The sequence below is a fragment of the Oncorhynchus kisutch genome, linkage group LG15, assembly GCF_002021735.2.
Source record: "Oncorhynchus kisutch isolate 150728-3 linkage group LG15, Okis_V2, whole genome shotgun sequence".
NCBI lineage: Eukaryota > Metazoa > Chordata > Actinopteri > Salmoniformes > Salmonidae > Oncorhynchus > Oncorhynchus kisutch.
In genome coordinates this window covers 73,383,934-73,408,022 of record NC_034188.2, presented here as the reverse complement: position 1 = coordinate 73,408,022, position 24,089 = coordinate 73,383,934, and the positions used below count along the sequence as shown (strand labels likewise).

At 41.2% G+C, this 24,089-nt stretch overlaps 1 protein-coding gene across 1 annotated transcript in view; it reads right to left on the bottom strand.

Moving 5' to 3' along the window:
- Positions 1-24,089, bottom strand: part of chrd (chordin) — a 48,960-nt gene that overhangs the window by 5,793 nt on the left and 19,078 nt on the right. Inside the window, exons 10-14 of the mRNA XM_031791066.1 lie at positions 21,624-21,771; positions 19,975-20,081; positions 19,554-19,833; positions 1,121-1,362; positions 812-925 (exon numbers count right to left, since the gene is read on the bottom strand). Coding sequence (XP_031646926.1) covers positions 812-925; positions 1,121-1,362; positions 19,554-19,833; positions 19,975-20,081; positions 21,624-21,771 — 891 coding nt within the window. The remainder of the gene's footprint in view (positions 1-811; positions 926-1,120; positions 1,363-19,553; positions 19,834-19,974; positions 20,082-21,623; positions 21,772-24,089) is intronic.

The following is a 24,089-nucleotide window of genomic DNA, read 5'->3' as shown; positions in this document are numbered from 1 at the left end:
AAAGGGAGAATGAGAGGAGGGACAGAGAGAAAGAGAGCAATGAGGAGGAAGGAAGGTGGGAGAGAGGGGGAAGACAGAGGTTAGGATGCTAATGATTGGTTGGACACATCTGCCTTGTGGCTTGTTGTGAAGTGTACTTGTCAGCCGACTTTCTGCCCATGGCCCTACGGCTCCACGGCAGATTGCTGTTTGTGTCAGACCTGTTCGCTATTAAAACTGCCGGACCTGGGTTTGTGTGTTCTTACACATTTCTTTCTTTCATTCTAATCACTGGCAACTAAGACAAAATCATCAACCAGGCCACCTGCAAATATGTTAGCGTGTAACGATGTGTTTGTTTGAGGGTGTGTGTGTGTCCTCACAAACTTTTATTTTTCACCAAAACGTCTCTGAAAACACAAGACCACCTGCCAGTGAGAGTGCGTGTCTGGGTGGCCTCACACTGGCTAAGTGAGCAATCAACACACACAGACAGACAGACAGACAGACAGACAGACAGACAGACAGACAGACAGACAGACAGACACACACACACACACACACACACACACACACACACACACACACACACACACACACACACACACACACACACACACACACACACACACACATAAACACTCAGCTGGCTCACCTCTCTCCCTTCCTCCTCTCTTCCACATGTCATCGCTCCATCTCTATAATCCTCAATATATTCCAATAATGCATGATCAAACTGAAGGGTGTGGGTTGACATTAAGAGTGAGGTATGGTTTAGAGTGGTTGAGTTATGGCTGTGGAGGGATTGTGTTAAGGCTGTGGTCCTACTCACCCGTCCGCGTATCTCTCCTCTGGTGTTGACCTTGGTGCTGACCTGGATGAAGGCTGTCCCTCTGTCCAGGTGACGCAACAACTCTACACTGATGTCCTTCAACACACCCTGGGCCTGAGAGAGAGACACCGAGAGAGAGAGACAGAAAGACAGACAGAGAGCGAGACAGATATACAGAGAGAGAGAGAGAGAGAGAGAGAGAGTGAATGGAATAAGAGTCTGTTATAGACATTCTCTATATCATACTGTCATGACAAAGTTGTTCATGTGTGTTTGTTTGTGATTATTCATGTGTCTTCCTCTGCCTACCTGAGAACCGTAGAACCCTGTCAGCAGTCTCTTGTGATTGGTGCTGCGTTCGTCAAGTTCTCCGATTTCAGCCAATCCGTGGAGGTGGGCGTTGACTGTGAGGTCATCAGCTTTGCTGAGGCCTGCCACCACGATCTCATAATGGAGGTGACAGCGCTCGTCCACAGACACCCAGGCATGGCCCCCAGCACTGGTCAGGACTGGAGGAGCCACAAACTGGCCTGCCAGAGGGACAGGAATCTCTGGTGACGGAGAGGGTTAAATATAAATAAAAGCTAAAGACTATTGTTAAAGAGAATAATGTCAAATTGGGATTGATGTTTTTCACCCAAACATGGACTGGAGTTGTCTTTCAGATACTTTATAAAGAAGATTCTGTGGACACTGTGACTTTAGAGGACTGGAGTTGTCTATCAGATACTTTATGAAGAAGATTCTGTGGACACTGTGACTAGAGGACTGAAGTTGTCTTTCAGATACTTTATAAAGAAGATTCTGTGGACACTGTGACTCTAGAGGACTGGAGTTGTCTATCAGATACTTTATAAAGAAGATTATGTGGACACTGTGACTTTAGAGGACTGGAGTTGTCTATCAGATACTTTATAAAGAAGATTCTGTGGACACTGTGACTTTAGAGGACTGGAGTTGTCTATCAGATACTTTATAAAGAAGATTATGTGGACACTGTGACTTTAGAGGACTGGAGTTGTCTATCAGATACTTTATAAAGAAGATTCTGTGGACACTGTGACTCTACTCTAGAGGACTGGAGTTGTCTATCAGATACTTTATGAAGAAGATTCTGTGGACACTGTGACTAGAGGACTGAAGTTGTCTTTCAGATACTTTATAAAGAAGATTCTGTGGACACTGTGACTCTAGAGGACTGGAGTTGTCTATCAGATACTTTATAAAGAAGATTATGTGGACACTGTGACTTTAGAGGACTGGAGTTGTCTATCAGATACTTTATAAAGAAGATTCTGTGGACACTGTGACTTTAGAGGACTGGAGTTGTCTATCAGATACTTTATAAAGAAGATTATGTGGACACTGTGACTTTAGAGGACTGGAGTTGTCTATCAGATACTTTATAAAGAAGATTCTGTGGACACTGTGACTCTACTCTAGAGGACTGGAGTTGTCTTTCAGATACTTTATAAAGAAGATTCTATGGACACTGTGACTTTAGAGGACTGGAGTTGTCTTTCAGATACTTTATAAAGAAGATTCTGTGAACACTGTGACTTTAGAGGACTGGAGTTGTCTATCAGATACTTTATAAAGAAGATTCTGTGGACACTGTGACTTTAGAGGACTGGAGTTGTCTATCAGATACTTTATAAAGAAGATTCTGTGGACACTGTGACTTTAGAGGACTGGAGTTGTCTATCAGATACTTTATAAAGAAGATTATGTGGACACTGTGACTTTAGAGGACTGGAGTTGTCTTTCAGATACTTTATAAAGAAGATTCTGTGGACACTGTGACTTTAGAGGACTGGAGTTGTCTATCAGATACTTTATAAAGAAGATTATGTGGACACTGTGACTTTAGAGGACTGGAGTTTTCTTTCAGATACTTTATAAAGAAGATTCTGTGGACACTGTGACTTTAGAGGACTGGAGTTGTCTATCAGATACTTTATAAAGAAGATTCTGTGGACACTGTGACTTTAGAGGACTGGAGTTGTCTATCAGATACTTTATAAAGAAGATTATGTGGACACTGTGACTTTAGAGGACTGGAGTTGTCTTTCAGATACTTTATAAAGAAGATTCTGTGGACACTGTGACTTTAGAGGACTGGAGTTGTCTATCAGATACTTTATAAAGAAGATTATGTGGACACTGTGACTTTAGAGGACTGGAGTTGTCTATCAGATACTTTATAAAGAAGATTCTGTGGACACTGTGACTAGAGGACTGGAGTTGTCTTTCAGATACTTTATAAAGAAGATTCTGTGGACACTGTGGCTCTAGAGGACTGGAGTTGTCTATCAGATACTTTATGAAGAAGATTCTGTGGACACTGTGACTCTACTCTAGAGGACTGGAGTTGTCTATCAGATACTTTATAAAGAAGATTCTGTGGACACTGTGACTCTAGAGGACTGGAGTTGTCTTTCAGATACTTTATAAAGAAGATTCTGTGGACACTGTGACTCTACTCTAGAGGACTGGAGTTGTCTTTCAGATACTTTATAAAGAAGATTCTATGGACACTGTGACTCTAGAGGACTGGAGTTGTCTATCAGATACTTTATAAAGAAGATTCTGTGGACACTGTGACTCTAGAGGACTGGCGTTGTCTTTCAGATACTTTATAAAGAAGATTCTGTGGACACTGTGACTCTACTCTAGAGGACTGGAGTTGTCTTTCAGATACTTTATAAAGAAGATTATGTGGACACTGTGACTCTACTCTAGAGGACTGGAGTTGTCTATCAGATACTTTATGAAGAGGATTCTGTGGACACTGTGACTAGAGGATTGGAGTTGTCTTTCAGATACTTTATAAAGAAGATTCTGTGGACACTGTGACTTTAGAGGACTGGAGTTGTCTATCAGATACTTTATAAAGAAGATTCTGTGGACACTGTGACTTTAGAGGACTGGAGTTGTCTATCAGATACTTTATAAAGAAGATTATGTGGACACTGTGACTTTAGAGGACTGGAGTTGTCTATCAGATACTTTATAAAGAAGATTCTGTGGACACTGTGACTCTACTCTAGAGGACTGGAGTTGTCTTTCAGATACTTTATAAAGAAGATTCTATGGACACTGTGACTTTAGAGGACTGGAGTTGTCTTTCAGATACTTTATAAAGAAGATTCTGTGGACACTGTGACTTTAGAGGACTGGAGTTGTCTATCAGATACTTTATAAAGAAGATTATGTGGACACTGTGACTTTAGAGGACTGGAGTTGTCTTTCAGATACTTTATAAAGAAGATTCTGTGGACACTGTGACTTTAGAGGACTGGAGTTGTCTATCAGATACTTTATAAAGAAGATTATGTGGACACTGTGACTTTAGAGGACTGGAGTTGTCTTTCAGATACTTTATAAAGAAGATTCTGTGGACACTGTGACTTTAGAGGACTGGAGTTGTCTATCAGATACTTTATAAAGAAGATTCTGTGGACACTGTGACTTTAGAGGACTGGAGTTGTCTATCAGATACTTTATAAAGAAGATTATGTGGACACTGTGACTTTAGAGGACTGGAGTTGTCTTTCAGATACTTTATAAAGAAGATTCTGTGGACACTGTGACTCTACTCTAGAGGACTGGAGTTGTCTTTCAGATACTTTATAAAGAAGATTATGTGGACACTGTGACTCTACTCTAGAGGACTGGAGTTGTCTATCAGATACTTTATGAAGAGGATTCTGTGGACACTGTGACTTTAGAGGACTGGAGTTGTCTATCAGATACTTTATAAAGAAGATTATGTGGACACTGTGACTTTAGAGGACTGGAGTTGTCTATCAGATACTTTATAAAGAAGATTCTGTGGACACTGTGACTAGAGGACTGGAGTTGTCTTTCAGATACTTTATAAAGAAGATTCTGTGGACACTGTGGCTCTAGAGGACTGGAGTTGTCTATCAGATACTTTATGAAGAAGATTCTGTGGACACTGTGACTCTACTCTAGAGGACTGGAGTTGTCTATCAGATACTTTATAAAGAAGATTCTGTGGACACTGTGACTCTAGAGGACTGGAGTTGTCTTTCAGATACTTTATAAAGAAGATTCTGTGGACACTGTGACTCTACTCTAGAGGACTGGAGTTGTCTTTCAGATACTTTATAAAGAAGATTCTATGGACACTGTGACTCTAGAGGACTGGAGTTGTCTATCAGATACTTTATAAAGAAGATTCTGTGGACACTGTGACTCTAGAGGACTGGCGTTGTCTTTCAGATACTTTATAAAGAAGATTCTGTGGACACTGTGACTCTACTCTAGAGGACTGGAGTTGTCTTTCAGATACTTTATAAAGAAGATTATGTGGACACTGTGACTCTACTCTAGAGGACTGGAGTTGTCTATCAGATACTTTATGAAGAGGATTCTGTGGACACTGTGACTAGAGGATTGGAGTTGTCTTTCAGATACTTTATAAAGAAGATTCTGTGGACACTGTGACTCTACTCTAGAGGACTGGAGTTGTCTATCAGATACTTTATAAAGAAGATTTTGTGGACACTGTGACTCTAGAGGACTGGAGTTGTCTTTCAGATACTTTATAAAGAAGATTCTGTGGACACTGTGACTCTACTCTAGAGGACTGGAGTTGTCTTTCAGATACTTTATAAAGAAGATTCTATGGACACTGTGACTCTAGAGGACTGGAGTTGTCTATCAGATACTTTATAAAGAAGATTCTGTGGACACTGTGACTCTAGAGGACTGGCGTTGTCTTTCAGATACTTTATAAAGAAGATTCTGTGAACACTGTGACTCTACTCTAGAGGACTGGAGTTGTCTTTCAGATACTTTATAAAGAAGATTATGTGGACACTGTGACTTTAGAGGACTGGAGTTGTCTATCAGATACTTTATAAAGAAGATTCTGTGGACACTGTGACTCTAGAGGACTGGAGTTGTCTATCAGATACTTTATAAAGAAGATTCTGTGGACACTGTGACTCTAGAGGACTGGCGTTGTCTTTCAGATACTTTATAAAGAAGATTCTGTGGACACTGTGACTCTACTCTAGAGGACTGGAGTTGTCTTTCAGATACTTTATAAAGAAGATTATGTGGACACTGTGACTTTAGAGGACTGGAGTTGTCTATCAGATACTTTATAAAGAAGATTCTGTGGACACTGTGACTACTCTGGAGGACTGGAGTTGTCTATCAGATACTTTATGAAGAAGATTCTGTGGACACTGTGACTAGAGGACTGGAGTTGTCTTTCAGATACTTTATGAAGAAGATTCTGTGGACACTGTGACTAGATGACTGGAGTTGTCTTTCAGATACTTTATAAAGAAGATTCTGTGGACACTGTGACTCTACTCTGGAGGACTGGAGTTGTCTATCAGATACTTTATAAAGAAGATTCTGTGGACACTGTGACTAGAGGACTGGAGTTGTCTTTCAGATACTTTATGAAGAAGATTTTGTGGACACTGTGACTCTACTCTAGAGGACTGGAGTTGTCTATCAGATACTTTATAAAGAAGATTCTGTGGACACTGTGACTAGAGGACTGGAGTTGTCTTTCAGATACTTTATGAAGAGAATTCTGTGGACACTGTGACTCTAGAGGACTGTAGTTCACTTCAGATACTTTATAAAGAAGATTCTGTGGGCACTGTGACTCTACTCTAGAGGACTGGAGTTGTCTTTCAGAGACTTTATAAAGAAGATTCTGTGGACACTGTGACTCTAGAGGACTGGAGTTGTCTATCAGATACTTTATAAAGAAGATTCTGTGGACACTGTGACTACTCTGGAGGACTGGAGTTGTCTATCAGATACTTTATGAAGACGATTCTGTGGACACTGTGACTAAAGGACTGGAGTTGTCTTTCAGATACTTTATAAAGAAGATTCTGTGGACACTGTGACTCTACTCTGGAGGACTGGAGTTGTCTATCAGATACTTTATAAAGAAGATTCTGTGGACACTGTGACTAGAGGACTGGAGTTGTCTTTCAGATACTTTATGAAGAAGATTCTGTTGTCACTGTGACTCTACTCTAGAGGACTGGAGTTGTCTATCAGATACTTTATAAAGAAGATTCTGTGGACACTGTGACTAGAGGACTGGAGTTGTCTTTCAGATACTTTATAAAGAAGATTCTGTGGACACTGTGACTCTACTCTAGAGGACTGGAGTTGTCTTTCAGATATTTTATAAAGAAGATTATGTCGACACTGTGACTTTAGAGGACTGGAGTTGTCTATCAGATACTTTATAAAGAAGATTCTGTTGTCACTGTGACTCTACTCTAGAGGACTGGAGTTGTCTTTCAGATACTTTATAAAGAAGATTATGTGGACACTGTGACTCCAGAGGACTGGAGTTGTCTATCAGATACTTTATAAAGAAGATTCTGTGGACACTGTGACTCCAGAGGACTGGAGTTCTCTATCAGATACTTTATGAAGAAGATTCTGTGGAGACTGTGACTCTACTCTAGAGGACTGGAGTTGTCTTTCAGGTAATTTAGAAAGAAGATTCTGTGGACACTGTGACTCTAGAGGACTGTAGTTCTCTTCAGATACTTTATAAAGAAGATTCTGTGGACACTGTGACTCTACTCTAGAGGACTGGAGTTGTCTTTCAGAGACTTTATAAAGAAGATTCTGTGGACACTGTGACTACTCTGGAGGACTGGAGTTGTCTATCAGATACTTTATGAAGAAGATTCTGTGGACACTGTGACTAGAGGACTGGAGTTGTCTTTCAGATACTTTATGAAGAAGATTCTGTGGACACTGTGACTAGATGACTGGAGTTGTCTTTCAGATACTTTATAAAGAAGATTCTGTGGACACTGTGACTCTACTCTGGAGGACTGGAGTTGTCTATCAGATACTTTATAAAGAAGATTCTGTGGACACTGTGACTAGAGGACTGGAGTTGTCGTTCAGATACTTTATGAAGAAGATTTTGTGGACACTGTGACTCTACTCTAGAGGACTGGAGTTGTCTATCAGATACTTTATAAAGAAGATTCTGTGGACACTGTGACTAGAGGACTGGAGTTGTCTTTCAGATACTTTATGAAGAGAATTCTGTGGACACTGTGACTCTAGAGGACTGTAGTTCACTTCAGATACTTTATAAAGAAGATTCTGTGGGCACTGTGACTCTACTCTAGAGGACTGGAGTTGTCTTTCAGAGACTTTATAAAGAAGATTCTGTGGACACTGTGACTCTAGAGGACTGGAGTTTTCTATCAGATACTTTATAATGAAGATTCTGTGGACACTGTGACTACTCTGGAGGACTGGAGTTGTCTATCAGATACTTTATGAAGAAGATTCTGTGGACACTGTGACTAAAGGACTGGAGTTGTCTTTCAGATACTTTATAAAGAAGATTCTGTGGACACTGTGACTCTACTCTGGAGGACTGGAGTTGTCTATCAGATACTTTATAAAGAAGATTCTGTGGACACTGTGACTAGAGGACTGGAGTTGTCTTTCAGATACTTTATGAAGAAGATTCTGTTGTCACTGTGACTCTACTCTAGAGGACTGGAGTTGTCTATCAGATACTTTATAAAGAATATTCTGTGGACACTGTGACTAGAGGACTGGAGTTGTCTTTCAGATACTTTATGAAGAAGATTTTGTGGACACTGTGACTCTACTCTAGAGGACTGGAGTTGTCTATCAGATACTTTATAAAGAAGATTCTGTGGACACTGTGACTAGAGGACTGGAGTTGTCTTTCAGATACTTTATGAAGAAGATTCCGTGGACACTGTGACTAGAGGACTGGAGTTGTCTATCAGATACTTTATAAAGAAGATTCTGTGGACACTGTGACTAGAGGACTGGAGTTGTCTTTCAGATACTTTATGAAGAAGATTCTGTGGACACTGTGACTAGAGGACTGGAGTTGTCTTTCAGATACTTCATAAAGAAGATTTTGTGGACACTGTGACTCTACTCTGGAGGACTGGAGTTGTCTATCAGATACTTTATGAAGAAGATTTTGTTGACACTGTGACTCTACTCTAGAGGACTGGAGTTGTCTATCAGATACTTTATAAAGAAGATTCTGTGGACACTGTGACTAGAGGACTGGAGTTGTCTTTCAGATACTTTATGAAGAAGATTCTGTGGACACTGTGACTAGAGGACTGGAGTTGTCTATCAGATACTTTATAAAGAAAATTCTGTGGACACTGTGACTAGAGGACTGGAGTTGTCTTTCAGATACTTCATAAAGAAGATTCTGTGGACACTGTGACTCTACTCTAGAGGACTGGAGTTGTCTATCAGATACTTTATAAAGAAGATTCTGTGGACACTTTGACTCTACTCTGGAGGACTGGAGTTGTCTTTCAGATACTTTATAAAGAAGATTCTGTGGACACTGTGACTCTACTCTAGAGGACTGGAGTTGTCTTTCAGATACTTTATAAAGAAGATTCTGTGGACACTGTGACTCTACTCTAGAGGACTGGAGTTGTCTTTCAGATACTTTATAAAGAAGATTCTGTGGACACTGACTAGAGGATTGGAGTTGTCTTTCAGATACTTTATAAAGAAGATTCTGTGGACACTGTGACTCTACTCTAGAGGACTGGAGTTGTCTATCAGATACTTTATAAAGAAGATTTTGTGGACACTGTGACTCTAGAGGACTGGAGTTGTCTTTCAGATACTTTATAAAGAAGATTCTGTGGACACTGTGACTCTACTCTAGAGGACTGGAGTTGTCTTTCAGATACTTTATAAAGAAGATTCTATGGACACTGTGACTCTAGAGGACTGGAGTTGTCTATCAGATACTTTATAAAGAAGATTCTGTGGACACTGTGACTCTAGAGGACTGGCATTGTCTTTCAGATACTTTATAAAGAAGATTCTGTGAACACTGTGACTCTACTCTAGAGGACTGGAGTTGTCTTTCAGATACTTTATAAAGAAGATTATGTGGACACTGTGACTTTAGAGGACTGGAGTTGTCTATCAGATACTTTATAAAGAAGATTCTGTGGACACTGTGACTCTAGAGGACTGGAGTTGTCTATCAGATACTTTATAAAGAAGATTCTGTGGACACTGTGACTCTAGAGGACTGGCGTTGTCTTTCAGATACTTTATAAAGAAGATTCTGTGGACACTGTGACTCTACTCTAGAGGACTGGAGTTGTCTTTCAGATACTTTATAAAGAAGATTATGTGGACACTGTGACTTTAGAGGACTGGAGTTGTCTATCAGATACTTTATAAAGAAGATTCTGTTGTCACTGTGACTCTACTCTAGAGGACTGGAGTTGTCTTTCAGATACTTTATAAAGAAGATTATGTGGACACTGTGACTTTAGAGGACTGGAGTTGTCTATCAGATACTTTATAAAGAAGATTCTGTGGACACTGTGACTACTCTGGAGGACTGGAGTTGTCTATCAGATACTTTATGAAGAAGATTCTGTGGACACTGTGACTAGAGGACTGGAGTTGTCTTTCAGATACTTTATGAAGAAGATTCTGTGGACACTGTGACTAGATGACTGGAGTTGTCTTTCAGATACTTTATAAAGAAGATTCTGTGGACACTGTGACTCTACTCTGGAGGACTGGAGTTGTCTATCAGATACTTTATAAAGAAGATTCTGTGGACACTGTGACTAGAGGACTGGAGTTGTCTTTCAGATACTTTATGAAGAAGATTTTGTGGACACTGTGACTCTACTCTAGAGGACTGGAGTTGTCTATCAGATACTTTATAAAGAAGATTCTGTGGACACTGTGACTAGAGGACTGGAGTTGTCTTTCAGATACTTTATGAAGAGAATTATGTGGACACTGTGACTCTAGAGGACTGTAGTTCACTTCAGATACTTTATAAAGAAGATTCTGTGGGCACTGTGACTCTACTCTAGAGGACTGGAGTTGTCTTTCAGAGACTTTATAAAGAAGATTCTGTGGACACTGTGACTCTAGAGGACTGGAGTTGTCTATCAGATACTTTATAAAGAAGATTCTGTGGACACTGTGACTACTCTGGAGGACTGGAGTTGTCTATCAGATACTTTATGAAGACGATTCTGTGGACACTGTGACTAAAGGACTGGAGTTGTCTTTCAGATACTTTATAAAGAAGATTCTGTGGACACTGTGACTCTACTCTGGAGGACTGGAGTTGTCTATCAGATACTTTATAAAGAAGATTCTATGGACACTGTGACTCTAGAGGACTGGAGTTGTCTATCAGATACTTTATAAAGAAGATTCTGTGGACACTGTGACTCTAGAGGACTGGCGTTGTCTTTCAGATACTTTATAAAGAAGATTCTGTGAACACTGTGACTCTACTCTAGAGGACTGGAGTTGTCTTTCAGATACTTTATAAAGAAGATTATGTGGACACTGTGACTTTAGAGGACTGGAGTTGTCTATCAGATACTTTATAAAGAAGATTCTGTGGACACTGTGACTCTAGAGGACTGGAGTTGTCTATCAGATACTTTATAAAGAAGATTCTGTGGACACTGTGACTCTAGAGGACTGGCGTTGTCTTTCAGATACTTTATAAAGAAGATTCTGTGGACACTGTGACTCTACTCTAGAGGACTGGAGTTGTCTTTCAGATACTTTATAAAGAAGATTATGTGGACACTGTGACTTTAGAGGACTGGAGTTGTCTATCAGATACTTTATAAAGAAGATTCTGTTGTCACTGTGACTCTACTCTAGAGGACTGGAGTTGTCTTTCAGATACTTTATAAAGAAGATTATGTGGACACTGTGACTTTAGAGGACTGGAGTTGTCTATCAGATACTTTATAAAGAAGATTCTGTGGACACTGTGACTACTCTGGAGGACTGGAGTTGTCTATCAGATACTTTATGAAGAAGATTCTGTGGACACTGTGACTAGAGGACTGGAGTTGTCTTTCAGATACTTTATGAAGAAGATTCTGTGGACACTGTGACTAGATGACTGGAGTTGTCTTTCAGATACTTTATAAAGAAGATTCTGTGGACACTGTGACTCTACTCTGGAGGACTGGAGTTGTCTATCAGATACTTTATAAAGAAGATTCTGTGGACACTGTGACTAGAGGACTGGAGTTGTCTTTCAGATACTTTATGAAGAAGATTTTGTGGACACTGTGACTAGAGGACTGGAGTTGTCTTTCAGATACTTTATGAAGAGAATTCTGTGGACACTGTGACTCTAGAGGACTGTAGTTCACTTCAGATACTTTATAAAGAAGATTCTGTGGACACTGTGACTCTACTCTGGAGGACTGGAGTTGTCTATCAGATACTTTATAAAGAAGATTCTGTGGACACTGTGACTAGAGGACTGGAGTTGTCTTTCAGATACTTTATGAAGAGAATTCTGTGGACACTGTGACTCTAGAGGACTGTAGTTCACTTCAGATACTTTATAAAGAAGATTCTGTGGGCACTGTGACTCTACTCTAGAGGACTGGAGTTGTCTTTCAGAGACTTTATAAAGAAGATTCTGTGGACACTGTGACTCTAGAGGACTGGAGTTGTCTATCAGATACTTTATAAAGAAGATTCTGTGGACACTGTGACTACTCTGGAGGACTGGAGTTGTCTATCAGATACTTTATGAAGACGATTCTGTGGACACTGTGACTAAAGGACTGGAGTTGTCTTTCAGATACTTTATAAAGAAGATTCTGTGGACACTGTGACTCTACTCTGGAGGACTGGAGTTGTCTATCAGATACTTTATAAAGAAGATTCTATGGACACTGTGACTCTAGAGGACTGGAGTTGTCTATCAGATACTTTATAAAGAAGATTCTGTGGACACTGTGACTCTAGAGGACTGGCGTTGTCTTTCAGATACTTTATAAAGAAGATTCTGTGAACACTGTGACTCTACTCTAGAGGACTGGAGTTGTCTTTCAGATACTTTATAAAGAAGATTATGTGGACACTGTGACTTTAGAGGACTGGAGTTGTCTATCAGATACTTTATAAAGAAGATTCTGTGGACACTGTGACTCTAGAGGACTGGAGTTGTCTATCAGATACTTTATAAAGAAGATTCTGTGGACACTGTGACTCTAGAGGACTGGCGTTGTCTTTCAGATACTTTATAAAGAAGATTCTGTGGACACTGTGACTCTACTCTAGAGGACTGGAGTTGTCTTTCAGATACTTTATAAAGAAGATTATGTGGACACTGTGACTTTAGAGGACTGGAGTTGTCTATCAGATACTTTATAAAGAAGATTCTGTTGTCACTGTGACTCTACTCTAGAGGACTGGAGTTGTCTTTCAGATACTTTATAAAGAAGATTATGTGGACACTGTGACTTTAGAGGACTGGAGTTGTCTATCAGATACTTTATAAAGAAGATTCTGTGGACACTGTGACTACTCTGGAGGACTGGAGTTGTCTATCAGATACTTTATGAAGAAGATTCTGTGGACACTGTGACTAGAGGACTGGAGTTGTCTTTCAGATACTTTATGAAGAAGATTCTGTGGACACTGTGACTAGATGACTGGAGTTGTCTTTCAGATACTTTATAAAGAAGATTCTGTGGACACTGTGACTCTACTCTGGAGGACTGGAGTTGTCTATCAGATACTTTATAAAGAAGATTCTGTGGACACTGTGACTAGAGGACTGGAGTTGTCTTTCAGATACTTTATAAAGAAGATTCTGTGGACACTGTGACTCTACTCTAGATGACTGGAGTTGTCTTTCAGATACTTTATAAAGAAGATTCTGTGGACACTGTGACTCTACTCTGGAGGACTGGAGTTGTCTATCAGATACTTTATAAAGAAGATTCTGTGGACACTGTGACTAGAGGACTGGAGTTGTCGTTCAGATACTTTATGAAGAAGATTTTGTGGACACTGTGACTCTACTCTAGAGGACTGGAGTTGTCTATCAGATACTTTATAAAGAAGATTCTGTGGACACTGTGACTAGAGGACTGGAGTTGTCTTTCAGATACTTTATGAAGAGAATTCTGTGGACACTGTGACTCTAGAGGACTGTAGTTCACTTCAGATACTTTATAAAGAAGATTCTGTGGGCACTGTGACTCTACTCTAGAGGACTGGAGTTGTCTTTCAGAGACTTTATAAAGAAGATTCTGTGGACACTGTGACTCTAGAGGACTGGAGTTGTCTATCAGATACTTTATAAAGAAGATTCTGTGGACACTGTGACTACTCTGGAGGACTGGAGTTGTCTATCAGATACTTTATGAAGACGATTCTGTGGACACTGTGACTAAAGGACTGGAGTTGTCTTTCAGATACTTTATAAAGAAGATTCTGTGGACACTGTGACTCTACTCTGGAGGACTGGAGTTGTCTATCAGATACTTTATAAAGAAGATTCTGTGGACACTGTGACTAGAGGACTGGAGTTGTCTTTCAGATACTTTATGAAGAAGATTCTGTTGTCACTGTGACTCTACTCTAGAGGACTGGAGTTGTCTATCAGATACTTTATAAAGAAGATTCTGTGGACACTGTGACTAGAGGACTGGAGTTGTCTTTCAGATACTTTATAAAGAAGATTCTGTGGACACTGTGACTCTACTCTAGAGGACTGGAGTTGTCTTTCAGATATTTTATAAAGAAGATTATGTGGACACTGTGACTTTAGAGGACTGGAGTTGTCTATCAGATACTTTATAAAGAAGATTCTGTTGTCACTGTGACTCTACTCTAGAGGACTGGAGTTGTCTTTCAGATACTTTATAAAGAAGATTATGTGGACACTGTGACTCCAGAGGACTGGAGTTGTCTATCAGATACTTTATAAAGAAGATTCTGTGGACACTGTGACTCCAGAGGACTGGAGTTCTCTATCAGATACTTTATGAAGAAGATTCTGTGGAGACTGTGACTCTACTCTAGAGGACTAGAGTTGTCTTTCAGGTAATTTAGAAAGAAGATTCTGTGGACACTGTGACTCTAGAGGACTGTAGTTCTCTTCAGATACTTTATAAAGAAGATTCTGTGGACACTGTGACTCTACTCTAGAGGACTGGAGTTGTCTTTCAGAGACTTTATAAAGAAGATTCTGTGGACACTGTGACTACTCTGGAGGACTGGAGTTGTCTATCAGATACTTTATGAAGAAGATTCTGTGGACACTGTGACTAGAGGACTGGAGTTGTCTTTCAGATACTTTATGAAGAAGATTCTGTGGACACTGTGACTAGATGACTGGAGTTGTCTTTCAGATACTTTATAAAGAAGATTCTGTGGACACTGTGACTCTACTCTGGAGGACTGGAGTTGTCTATCAGATACTTTATAAAGAAGATTCTGTGGACACTGTGACTAGAGGACTGGAGTTGTCGTTCAGATACTTTATGAAGAAGATTTTGTGGACACTGTGACTCTACTCTAGAGGACTGGAGTTGTCTATCAGATACTTTATAAAGAAGATTCTGTGGACACTGTGACTAGAGGACTGGAGTTGTCTTTCAGATACTTTATGAAGAGAATTCTGTGGACACTGTGACTCTAGAGGACTGTAGTTCACTTCAGATACTTTATAAAGAAGATTCTGTGGGCACTGTGACTCTACTCTAGAGGACTGGAGTTGTCTTTCAGAGACTTTATAAAGAAGATTCTGTGGACACTGTGACTCTAGAGGACTGGAGTTGTCTATCAGATACTTTATAATGAAGATTCTGTGGACACTGTGACTACTCTGGAGGACTGGAGTTGTCTATCAGATACTTTATGAAGAAGATTCTGTGGACACTGTGACTAAAGGACTGGAGTTGTCTTTCAGATACTTTATAAAGAAGATTCTGTGGACACTGTGACTCTACTCTGGAGGACTGGAGTTGTCTATCAGATACTTTATAAAGAAGATTCTGTGGACACTGTGACTAGAGGACTGGAGTTGTCTTTCAGATACTTTATGAAGAAGATTCTGTTGTCACTGTGACTCTACTCTAGAGGACTGGAGTTGTCTATCAGATACTTTATAAAGAATATTCTGTGGACACTGTGACTAGAGGACTGGAGTTGTCTTTCAGATACTTTATGAAGAAGATTTTGTGGACACTGTGACTCTACTCTAGAGGACTGGAGTTGTCTATCAGATACTTTATAAAGAAGATTCTGTGGACACTGTGACTAGAGGACTGGAGTTGTCTTTCAGATACTTTATGAAGAAGATTCCGTGGACACTGTGACTAGAGGACTGGAGTTGTCTATCAGATACTTTATAAAGAAGATTCTGTGGACACTGTGACTAGAGGACTGGAGTTGTCTTTCAGATACTTTATGAAGAAGATTCTGTGGACACTGTGACTAGAGGACTGGAGTTGTCTATCAGATACTTTATAAAGAAAATTCTGTGGACACTGTGACTAGAGGACTGGAGTTGTCTTTCAGATACTTCATAAAGAAGATTCTGTGGACACTGTGACTCTACTCTAGAGGACTGGAGTTGTCTATCAGATACTTTATAAAGAAGATTCTGTGGACACTTTGACTCTACTCTGGAGGACTGGAGTTGTCTTTCAGATACTTTATAAAGAAGATTCTGTGGACACTGTGACTCTACTCTAGATGACTGGAGTTGTCTTTCAGATACTTTATAAAGAAGATTCTGTGGACACTGTGACTCTACTCTGGAGGACTGGAGTTGTCTATCAGATACTTTATAAAGAAGATTCTGTGGACACTGTGACTCTAGAGGACTGTAGTTCACTTCAGATACTTTATAAAGAAGATTCTGTGGGCACTGTGACTCTACTCTAGAGGACTGGAGTTGTCTTTCAGAGACTTTATAAAGAAGATTCTGTGGACACTGTGACTCTAGAGGACTGGAGTTGTCTATCAGATACTTTATAATGAAGATTCTGTGGACACTGTGACTACTCTGGAGGACTGGAGTTGTCTATCAGATACTTTATGAAGAAGATTCTGTGGACACTGTGACTAAAGGACTGGAGTTGTCTTTCAGATACTTTATAAAGAAGATTCTGTGGACACTGTGACTCTACTCTGGAGGACTGGAGTTGTCTATCAGATACTTTATAAAGAAGATTCTGTGGACACTGTGACTAGAGGACTGGAGTTGTCTTTCAGATACTTTATGAAGAAGATTCCGTGGACACTGTGACTAGAGGACTGGAGTTGTCTATCAGATACTTTATAAAGAAGATTCTGTGGACACTGTGACTAGAGGACTGGAGTTGTCTTTCAGATACTTTATGAAGAAGATTCTGTGGACACTGTGACTAGAGGACTGGAGTTGTCTTTCAGATACTTCATAAAGAAGATTTTGTGGACACTGTGACTCTACTCTGGAGGACTGGAGTTGTCTATCAGATACTTTATAAAGAAGATTCTGTGGACACTGTGACTAGAGGACTGGAGTTGTCTTTCAGATACTTTATGAAGAAGATTCTGTGGACACTGTGACTAGAGGACTGGAGTTGTCTTTCAGATACTTCATAAAGAAGATTTTGTGGACACTGTGACTCTACTCTGGAGGACTGGAGTTGTCTATCAGATACTTTATGAAGAAGATTTTGTTGACACTGTGACTCTACTCTAGAGGACTGGAGTTGTCTATCAGATACTTTATAAAGAAGATTCTGTGGACACTGTGACTAGAGGACTGGAGTTGTCTTTCAGATACTTTATGAAGAAGATTCTGTGGACACTGTGACTAGAGGACTGGAGTTGTCTATCAGATACTTTATAAAGAAAATTCTGTGGACACTGTGACTAGAGGACTGGAGTTGTCTTTCAGATACTTCATAAAGAAGATTCTGTGGACACTGTGACTCTACTCTGGAGGACTGGAGTTGTCTTTCAGATACTTTATAAAGAAGATTCTGTGGACACTGTGACTCTACTCTAGAGGACTGGAGTTGTCTTTCAGATACTTTATAAAGAAGATTCTGTGGACACTGTGACTCTACTCTAGAGGACTGGAGTTGTCTTTCAGATACTTTATAAAGAAGATTCTGTGGACACTGACTAGAGGACTGGAGTTGTCTTTCAGATACTTTATAAAGAAGATTCTGTGGACACTGTGACTCTAGAGGACTGGAGTTGTCTTTCAGATACTTTATAAAGAAGATTCTGTGGACACTGACTAGAGGACTGGAGTTGTCTTTCAGATACTTTATAAAGAAGATTCTGTGGACACAGTGACTCTACTCTAGAGGACTGGAATTCGCCACCCCTGACCTTTGCATTTACTCAACCTAAGCGTATTTGAGTTATGCTACAGTGAAACCCAAACCAGTCCCTCACCCTTACCATCGTTCTCAGAGGGCCCTCCGCTGTCCCGTGTTACTGAAGAAACTCAGAGGGCCCTCCATTGTCACGTGTTACTGAGGAAACTCAGAGGGCCCTCAGTTGTCCCGTGTTACTGAGGAAACTCAGAGGGCCCTCCGTTGTCCCGTGTTACTGAGGAAACTCAGAGGGCCCTCCGTTGTCACGTGTTACTGAAGAAACTCAGAGGGCCCTCCGTTGTCCCGTGTTACTGAGGAAACTCAGAGGGCCCTCCGTTGTCCCGTGTAACTGAGGAAACTCAGAGGGCCCTCCGTTGTCACGTGTTACTGAGGAAACTCAGAGGGCCCTCCGTTGTCCCGTGTTACTGAGGAAACTCAGAGGGCCCTCCGTTGTCCCGTGTTACTGAGGAAACTCAGAGGGCCCTCCGTTGTCCCGTGTTACTGAGGAAACTCAGAGGGCCCTCCGTTGTCCCGTGTTACTGAGGAAACTCAGAGGGCCCTCCGTTGTCACGTGCTACTGAGGAAACTCAGAGGGCCCTCCGTTGTCCCGTGTTACTGAGGAAACTCAGAGGGCCCTCCGTTGTCCCGTGTTACTGAGGAAACTCAGAGGGCCCTCCGTTGTCCCGTGTTACTGAAGAAACTCAGAGGGCCCTCCGTTGTCCCGTGTTACTGAGGAAACTCAGAGGGCCCTCCGTTGTCCCGTGTTACTGAGGAAACTCAGAGGGCCCTCCGTTGTCCCGTGTTACTGAGGAAACTCAGAGGGCCCTCCGTTGTCCCGTGTTACTGAGGAAACTCAGAGGGCCCTCCGTTGTCCCGTGTTACTGAGGAAACTCAGAGGGCCCTCCGTTGTCACGTGCTACTGAGGAAACTCAGAGGGCCCTCCGTTGTCCCGTGTTACTGAGGAAACTCAGAGGGCCCTCCGTTGTCCCGTGTTACTGAGGAAACTCAGAGGGCCCTCCGTTGTCCCGTGTTACTGAAGAAACTCAGAGGGCCCTCCGTTGTCCCGTGTTACTGAGGGTGACTTTCAGACTGGCGAGGGGATCAATAAAACCATCCATTTTGGGACACATATGACTTGAATGATGCGATTCATGTAATACATTTAAATAATAAAACAGCATGAAATTCAAATGATACAAATGTTCCTTTCGTTTTACAAGATATAAACCCCAGTAACTGTTAAACATTGATTTCGAGGCTTGACACATGTAACTTATGAAATACCTCCCAATTTAAGACAGGTGGCTAATATTTATGCGCGCCTATCCATTCAGTTGTGTGAAATTCCGCAAACTCAAAAATAGTGCGGTGTCAGCATAGCTGGCTTTCGGAGGGCTAGTTAGTACCTACACCTTCCATCATATTGCCTCCGTCAGCTTTGTGCATATGGTGGAGGCGCGTGTGAATCCACAACTGGAGGGGCGAGGGGAAGGGGGTGCTTTAGGATTCAGCCCTAGTGCTCTGGTCTGAGGTCAGTGTCTCACCGTGTCTGGGTGCCTCCAGGCCGCTGTAGAGCAGGCCTTTGATCTGTCCGCGTAGCTCCCCCTCCTGGCTGTGTGCGGTAGCCACGTTGATGAACAGTTCATTCTGCAGCAGCATGTGGATGTGACGAGCCTCTACGCGACTCCAGCTTCCCGTCGCCCGCCCGCTGGGCCTGTCGAACTCTGGAGTTAGGTCATACAGCACGGAGCGCTTACTGCGCCGCCGAGGCTTTAGCTCGATGGTCAAACCCATCACCTCACTGGATGCCCCCACTAGCTGGACCTGTGGACGGAGCAGGATATGGGTTGGTTTGGTGGTTCAGTTCAGTGTGGTTTGGTTCAGTTATGTAAATAGTGACAGTACAATTCCATTAGATTCAGTTATTTGAAGTTCAAATCAATTGAATTCAGTTCAGATCCATACCTGGTAGTCCAGGGTGCCGTTGTCATGGAGATGAAAGAATGCTGATCCCACACCGCCTGTCTTCCCTGGTGTCAATGCATCACCACTGGACATGACACTCTGGATGGCTGGAGAGAGAAAGAGAGGGAGTAGAGGAGGGAAAGAGAAAAATGAGAGAGGGAAAATGTTTTAGTAAATATTTTCTTAAATCCTTGCTATTACATAACAGATGAACAAGCAGTGCCACACTTGGACCTTTTCATGTTTCCAATAAGTAAATTGAAGGTGAAACGAGGAAGGATGATGAGAGAGTGAGTAGGGTCTCCCTGACTCTGACCTCAAAACATTGTTCCCTTTCCATTTCACACCCAGATGACTACAATCTGAATGTGATGAGGCAGCTCTTGCATGCGACATGAGGCAATGCTCTCTGTCGTGTTATAATTCACCATGTTAGTCTGGAGAGCCAGACAGGGGGAGCCGAGAGAGGGCCAGAACACATTGTCTCACGTCTCCGCTGTAGAAAGACGTGTGTACACACACACACACACACACACACACACACACACACACACACACACACACACACACACACACACACACACACACACACACACCATGTCATCACTCCACCAAGTGGGGACAATCACGGGGAATGAATACAGCACAGCCCATCCACACAGAACTTTAGGGTGAGGGTATGTGTTTGTCATCTCAAAAGAGAGAATTGTAACTTAAATGGTGTACCCCCACCTGCTAACCCATAACCTTGGGATGAGGTAACCCTTGTTGAACACAGAGGGGTTTAGAAGACAGACAGGGAATGACAAATAGAGAAGGAAAATAAAAGAAAGGCAGAATGGGAGTGATACAGCAGGAAGCAGTTCAAGACAGAGAAAGAACAGAACAAGATGGAGAGACAGGCAGAGAGAGAGCTAGACATATAAGAGATGTTGAGAAGCATGTAGTGAAAGAGAGAGAGAGATGTAAGGAGAGAGTGAAACAAGTGTGTTGGGTTGAATTCTTCACACATAACGTCAAGCTGTTAATCATGGAGCTGGAACACCAGTATGGAGAGTGAAGTCCAGCAGAATGTGACCTTGGCAGCGCCCAGGGTGTGTGTGTGTTTGTGTGTTCGTGTGTGTACACCAAGTGTGTGTGCGTATGAAAAAGACAACGTGTGTGTGAGTGTGATCTAAGTATATAAGTATGTTTGTGTTAGAGTCGCTTGAATGGAACATGTGCGTGCTGAAATGTCTCAGACTTTGTCTAAGACACACACCAGCGCTCCCCATCTTGGTGGACCACCAAGTCAAAACGCAGAGCTATAAACATGGTTTTACTCCAGTGATAAGACTTGAAAGAATGAAGAGATGGAAGGAAGGAGGGAGTATTTCTAGAAGGGAGAGAATCGCTAAAACAAGCATGGAGGCAAAGAAGGAGAACAAAACCCATTCCTCCTACAGTAGGTCTCTGACTGGCCTCGGTTCAGGTGTGACCGGATGACAGAATGATGGATAGAACTCATAAAAAGAGGAATGAAGGTTGTTTGTGTGATGTTGAGTGACTTGAGTAACTTCCAAACAAATCGATTCAACCCATCACCTGTCTGAGTGGCTGACTGTTCACTGATTGTCTGATTGTTCTACATAAAGGGCGGTGGAGCTTACTGTCACATGACTTCCTGCCAGTGATGAAGCCGGAGATGTGTCGGGGGTCCTGGACCTCAGTTTCCACGGTGATCACCAGCTGGCCCCTTGACAACCAGAAGAGCTCCCGACTGTTCAGGTCTGTCAGCACCTCAGCAAAGTCTGTGTCCTAAAGGTAGAGAGTTGGAGAAATGGTGATACAACGTCAGAACAACCAAACCCAAATCTCTTACTAGACTTATCACAAAGAAACACAGAAAGGTGATAATAGATAACAGATAATAGATAAACTCACAAACACACATACAGACACCGAAACACACTAATTATGTCACTACAACACACTCTCTCTGTCTCTCTCAACAACCCCCCCACCACACATACATACACACACACAGGCTCGCATAAACTCAACACACACCGACAATATGGCTTGCATTGGGGTTAATATCTCACACATTGCATCAATTTTCATATCCTTTCAACCGCCAGAGTTTGAGATAGATAGACAGAGCTTGAGATGGATAGACAGAGCTTGAGATAGATAGACAGAGCTTGAGATGGATAGACAGAGCTTGAGATAGATAGACAGAGCTTGAGATAGATAGACAGAGCTTGAGATGGATAGACAGAGCTTGAGATAGATAGACAGAGCTTGAGATAGATAGACAGAGCTTGAGATGGATAGACAGAGCTTGAGATGGATAGACAGAGTTTGAGATAGATAGACAGAGTTTGAGATAGATAGACAGAGTTTGAGATAGATAAACAGAGTTTGAGATAGAAATTTGAGATAGATAGACAGAGTTTGAGATAGATAGACAGAGTTTGAAATAGACAGTTTGAGATAGACAGAGTTTGAGATAGATAGACAGAGTTTGAGATAGATAGACAGAGCTTGAGATAGATAGACAGAGTTTGAGATAGATAGACAGAGCTTGAGATAGATAGACAGAGTTTGAGATAGATAGACAGAGCTTGAGATAGATAGACAGAGTTTGAGATAGATAGACAGAGCTTGAGATAGACAGAGCTTGAGATAGATAGACAGAGTTTGAGATAGATAGAGACTGAGATAGACAGAGCTTGAGATAGACAGAGCTTGAGATAGACAGAGCTTGAGATAGACAGAGCTTGAGATAGACAGAGCTTGAGATAGACAGAGCTTGAGATAGACAGAGCTTGAGATAGACAGAGCTTGAGATAGACAGAGCTTGAGATAGACAGAGCTTGAGATAGATAGACAGAGTTTGAGATAGATAGACAGAGTTTGAGATAGATAGACAGAGTTTGAGATGGATAGACAGAGTTTGAGATAGATAGACAGAGCTTGAGATGGGAAGACAGAGTTTGAGATAGATAGACAGAGTTTGAGATAGATAGACAGAGTTTGAGATGGATAGACAGAGTTTGAGATAGACAGAGTTTGAGATAGAAAGACAGAGTTTGAGATAGATAGACAGAGTTTGAGATAGAAAGACAGAGCTTGAGATAGATAGACAGAGTTTGAGATAGATAGACAGAGCTTGAGATAGACAGAGTTTGAGATAGAAAGACAGAGTTTGAGATAGATAGACAGAGTTTGAGATGGATAGACAGAGTTTGAGATAGAAAGACAGAGTTTGAGATGGATAGACAGAGTTTGAGATAGAAAGACAGAGTTTGAGATAGATAGACAGAGTTTGAGATAGATAGACAGAGTTTGAGATAGAAAGACAGAGCTTGAGATAGAAAGACAGAGTTTGAGATAGATAGACAGAGTTTGAGATGGATAGACAGAGTTTGAGATAGAAAGACAGAGTTTGAGATGGATAGACAGAGTTTGAGATAGAAAGACAGAGTTTGAGATGGATAGACAGAGTTTGAGATAGAAAGACAGAGTTTGAGATAGAAAGACAGAGTTTGAGATGGATAGACAGAGTTTGAGATAGATAGACAGAGTTTGAGATAGAAAGACAGAGCTTGAGATAGAAAGACAGAGTTTGAGATAGATAGACAGTTTGAGATAGATAGACAGAGTTTGAGATAGATAGACAGTTTGAGACAGATAGACAGAGTTTGAGATAGACAGAGTTTGAAATAGACAGTTTGAGATAGACAGACAGTTTGAGATAGATAGACAGAGCTTGAGATAGATAGACAGAGTTTGAGATAGATAGACAGAGTTTGAAATAGACAGAGTTTGAGACAGATAGACAGAGTTTGAAATAGACATAATTTGAGATTAACAGAGTTTGAAATAGACAGAGTTTGAGATAGAAAGACAGAGTTTGAGATAGATAGACGGAGTTTGAGATAGATAGACAGAGTTTGAGATAGATAGACAGAGTTTGAGATAGATAGACAGAGTTTGAGATAGATAGACAGTTTGAGATAGATAGACAGAGCTTGAGATAGATAGACAGAGTTTGAGATAGATAGACAGAGTTTGAAATAGACAGAGTTTGAGACAGATAGAGTTTGAAATAGACATAATTTGAGATTAAC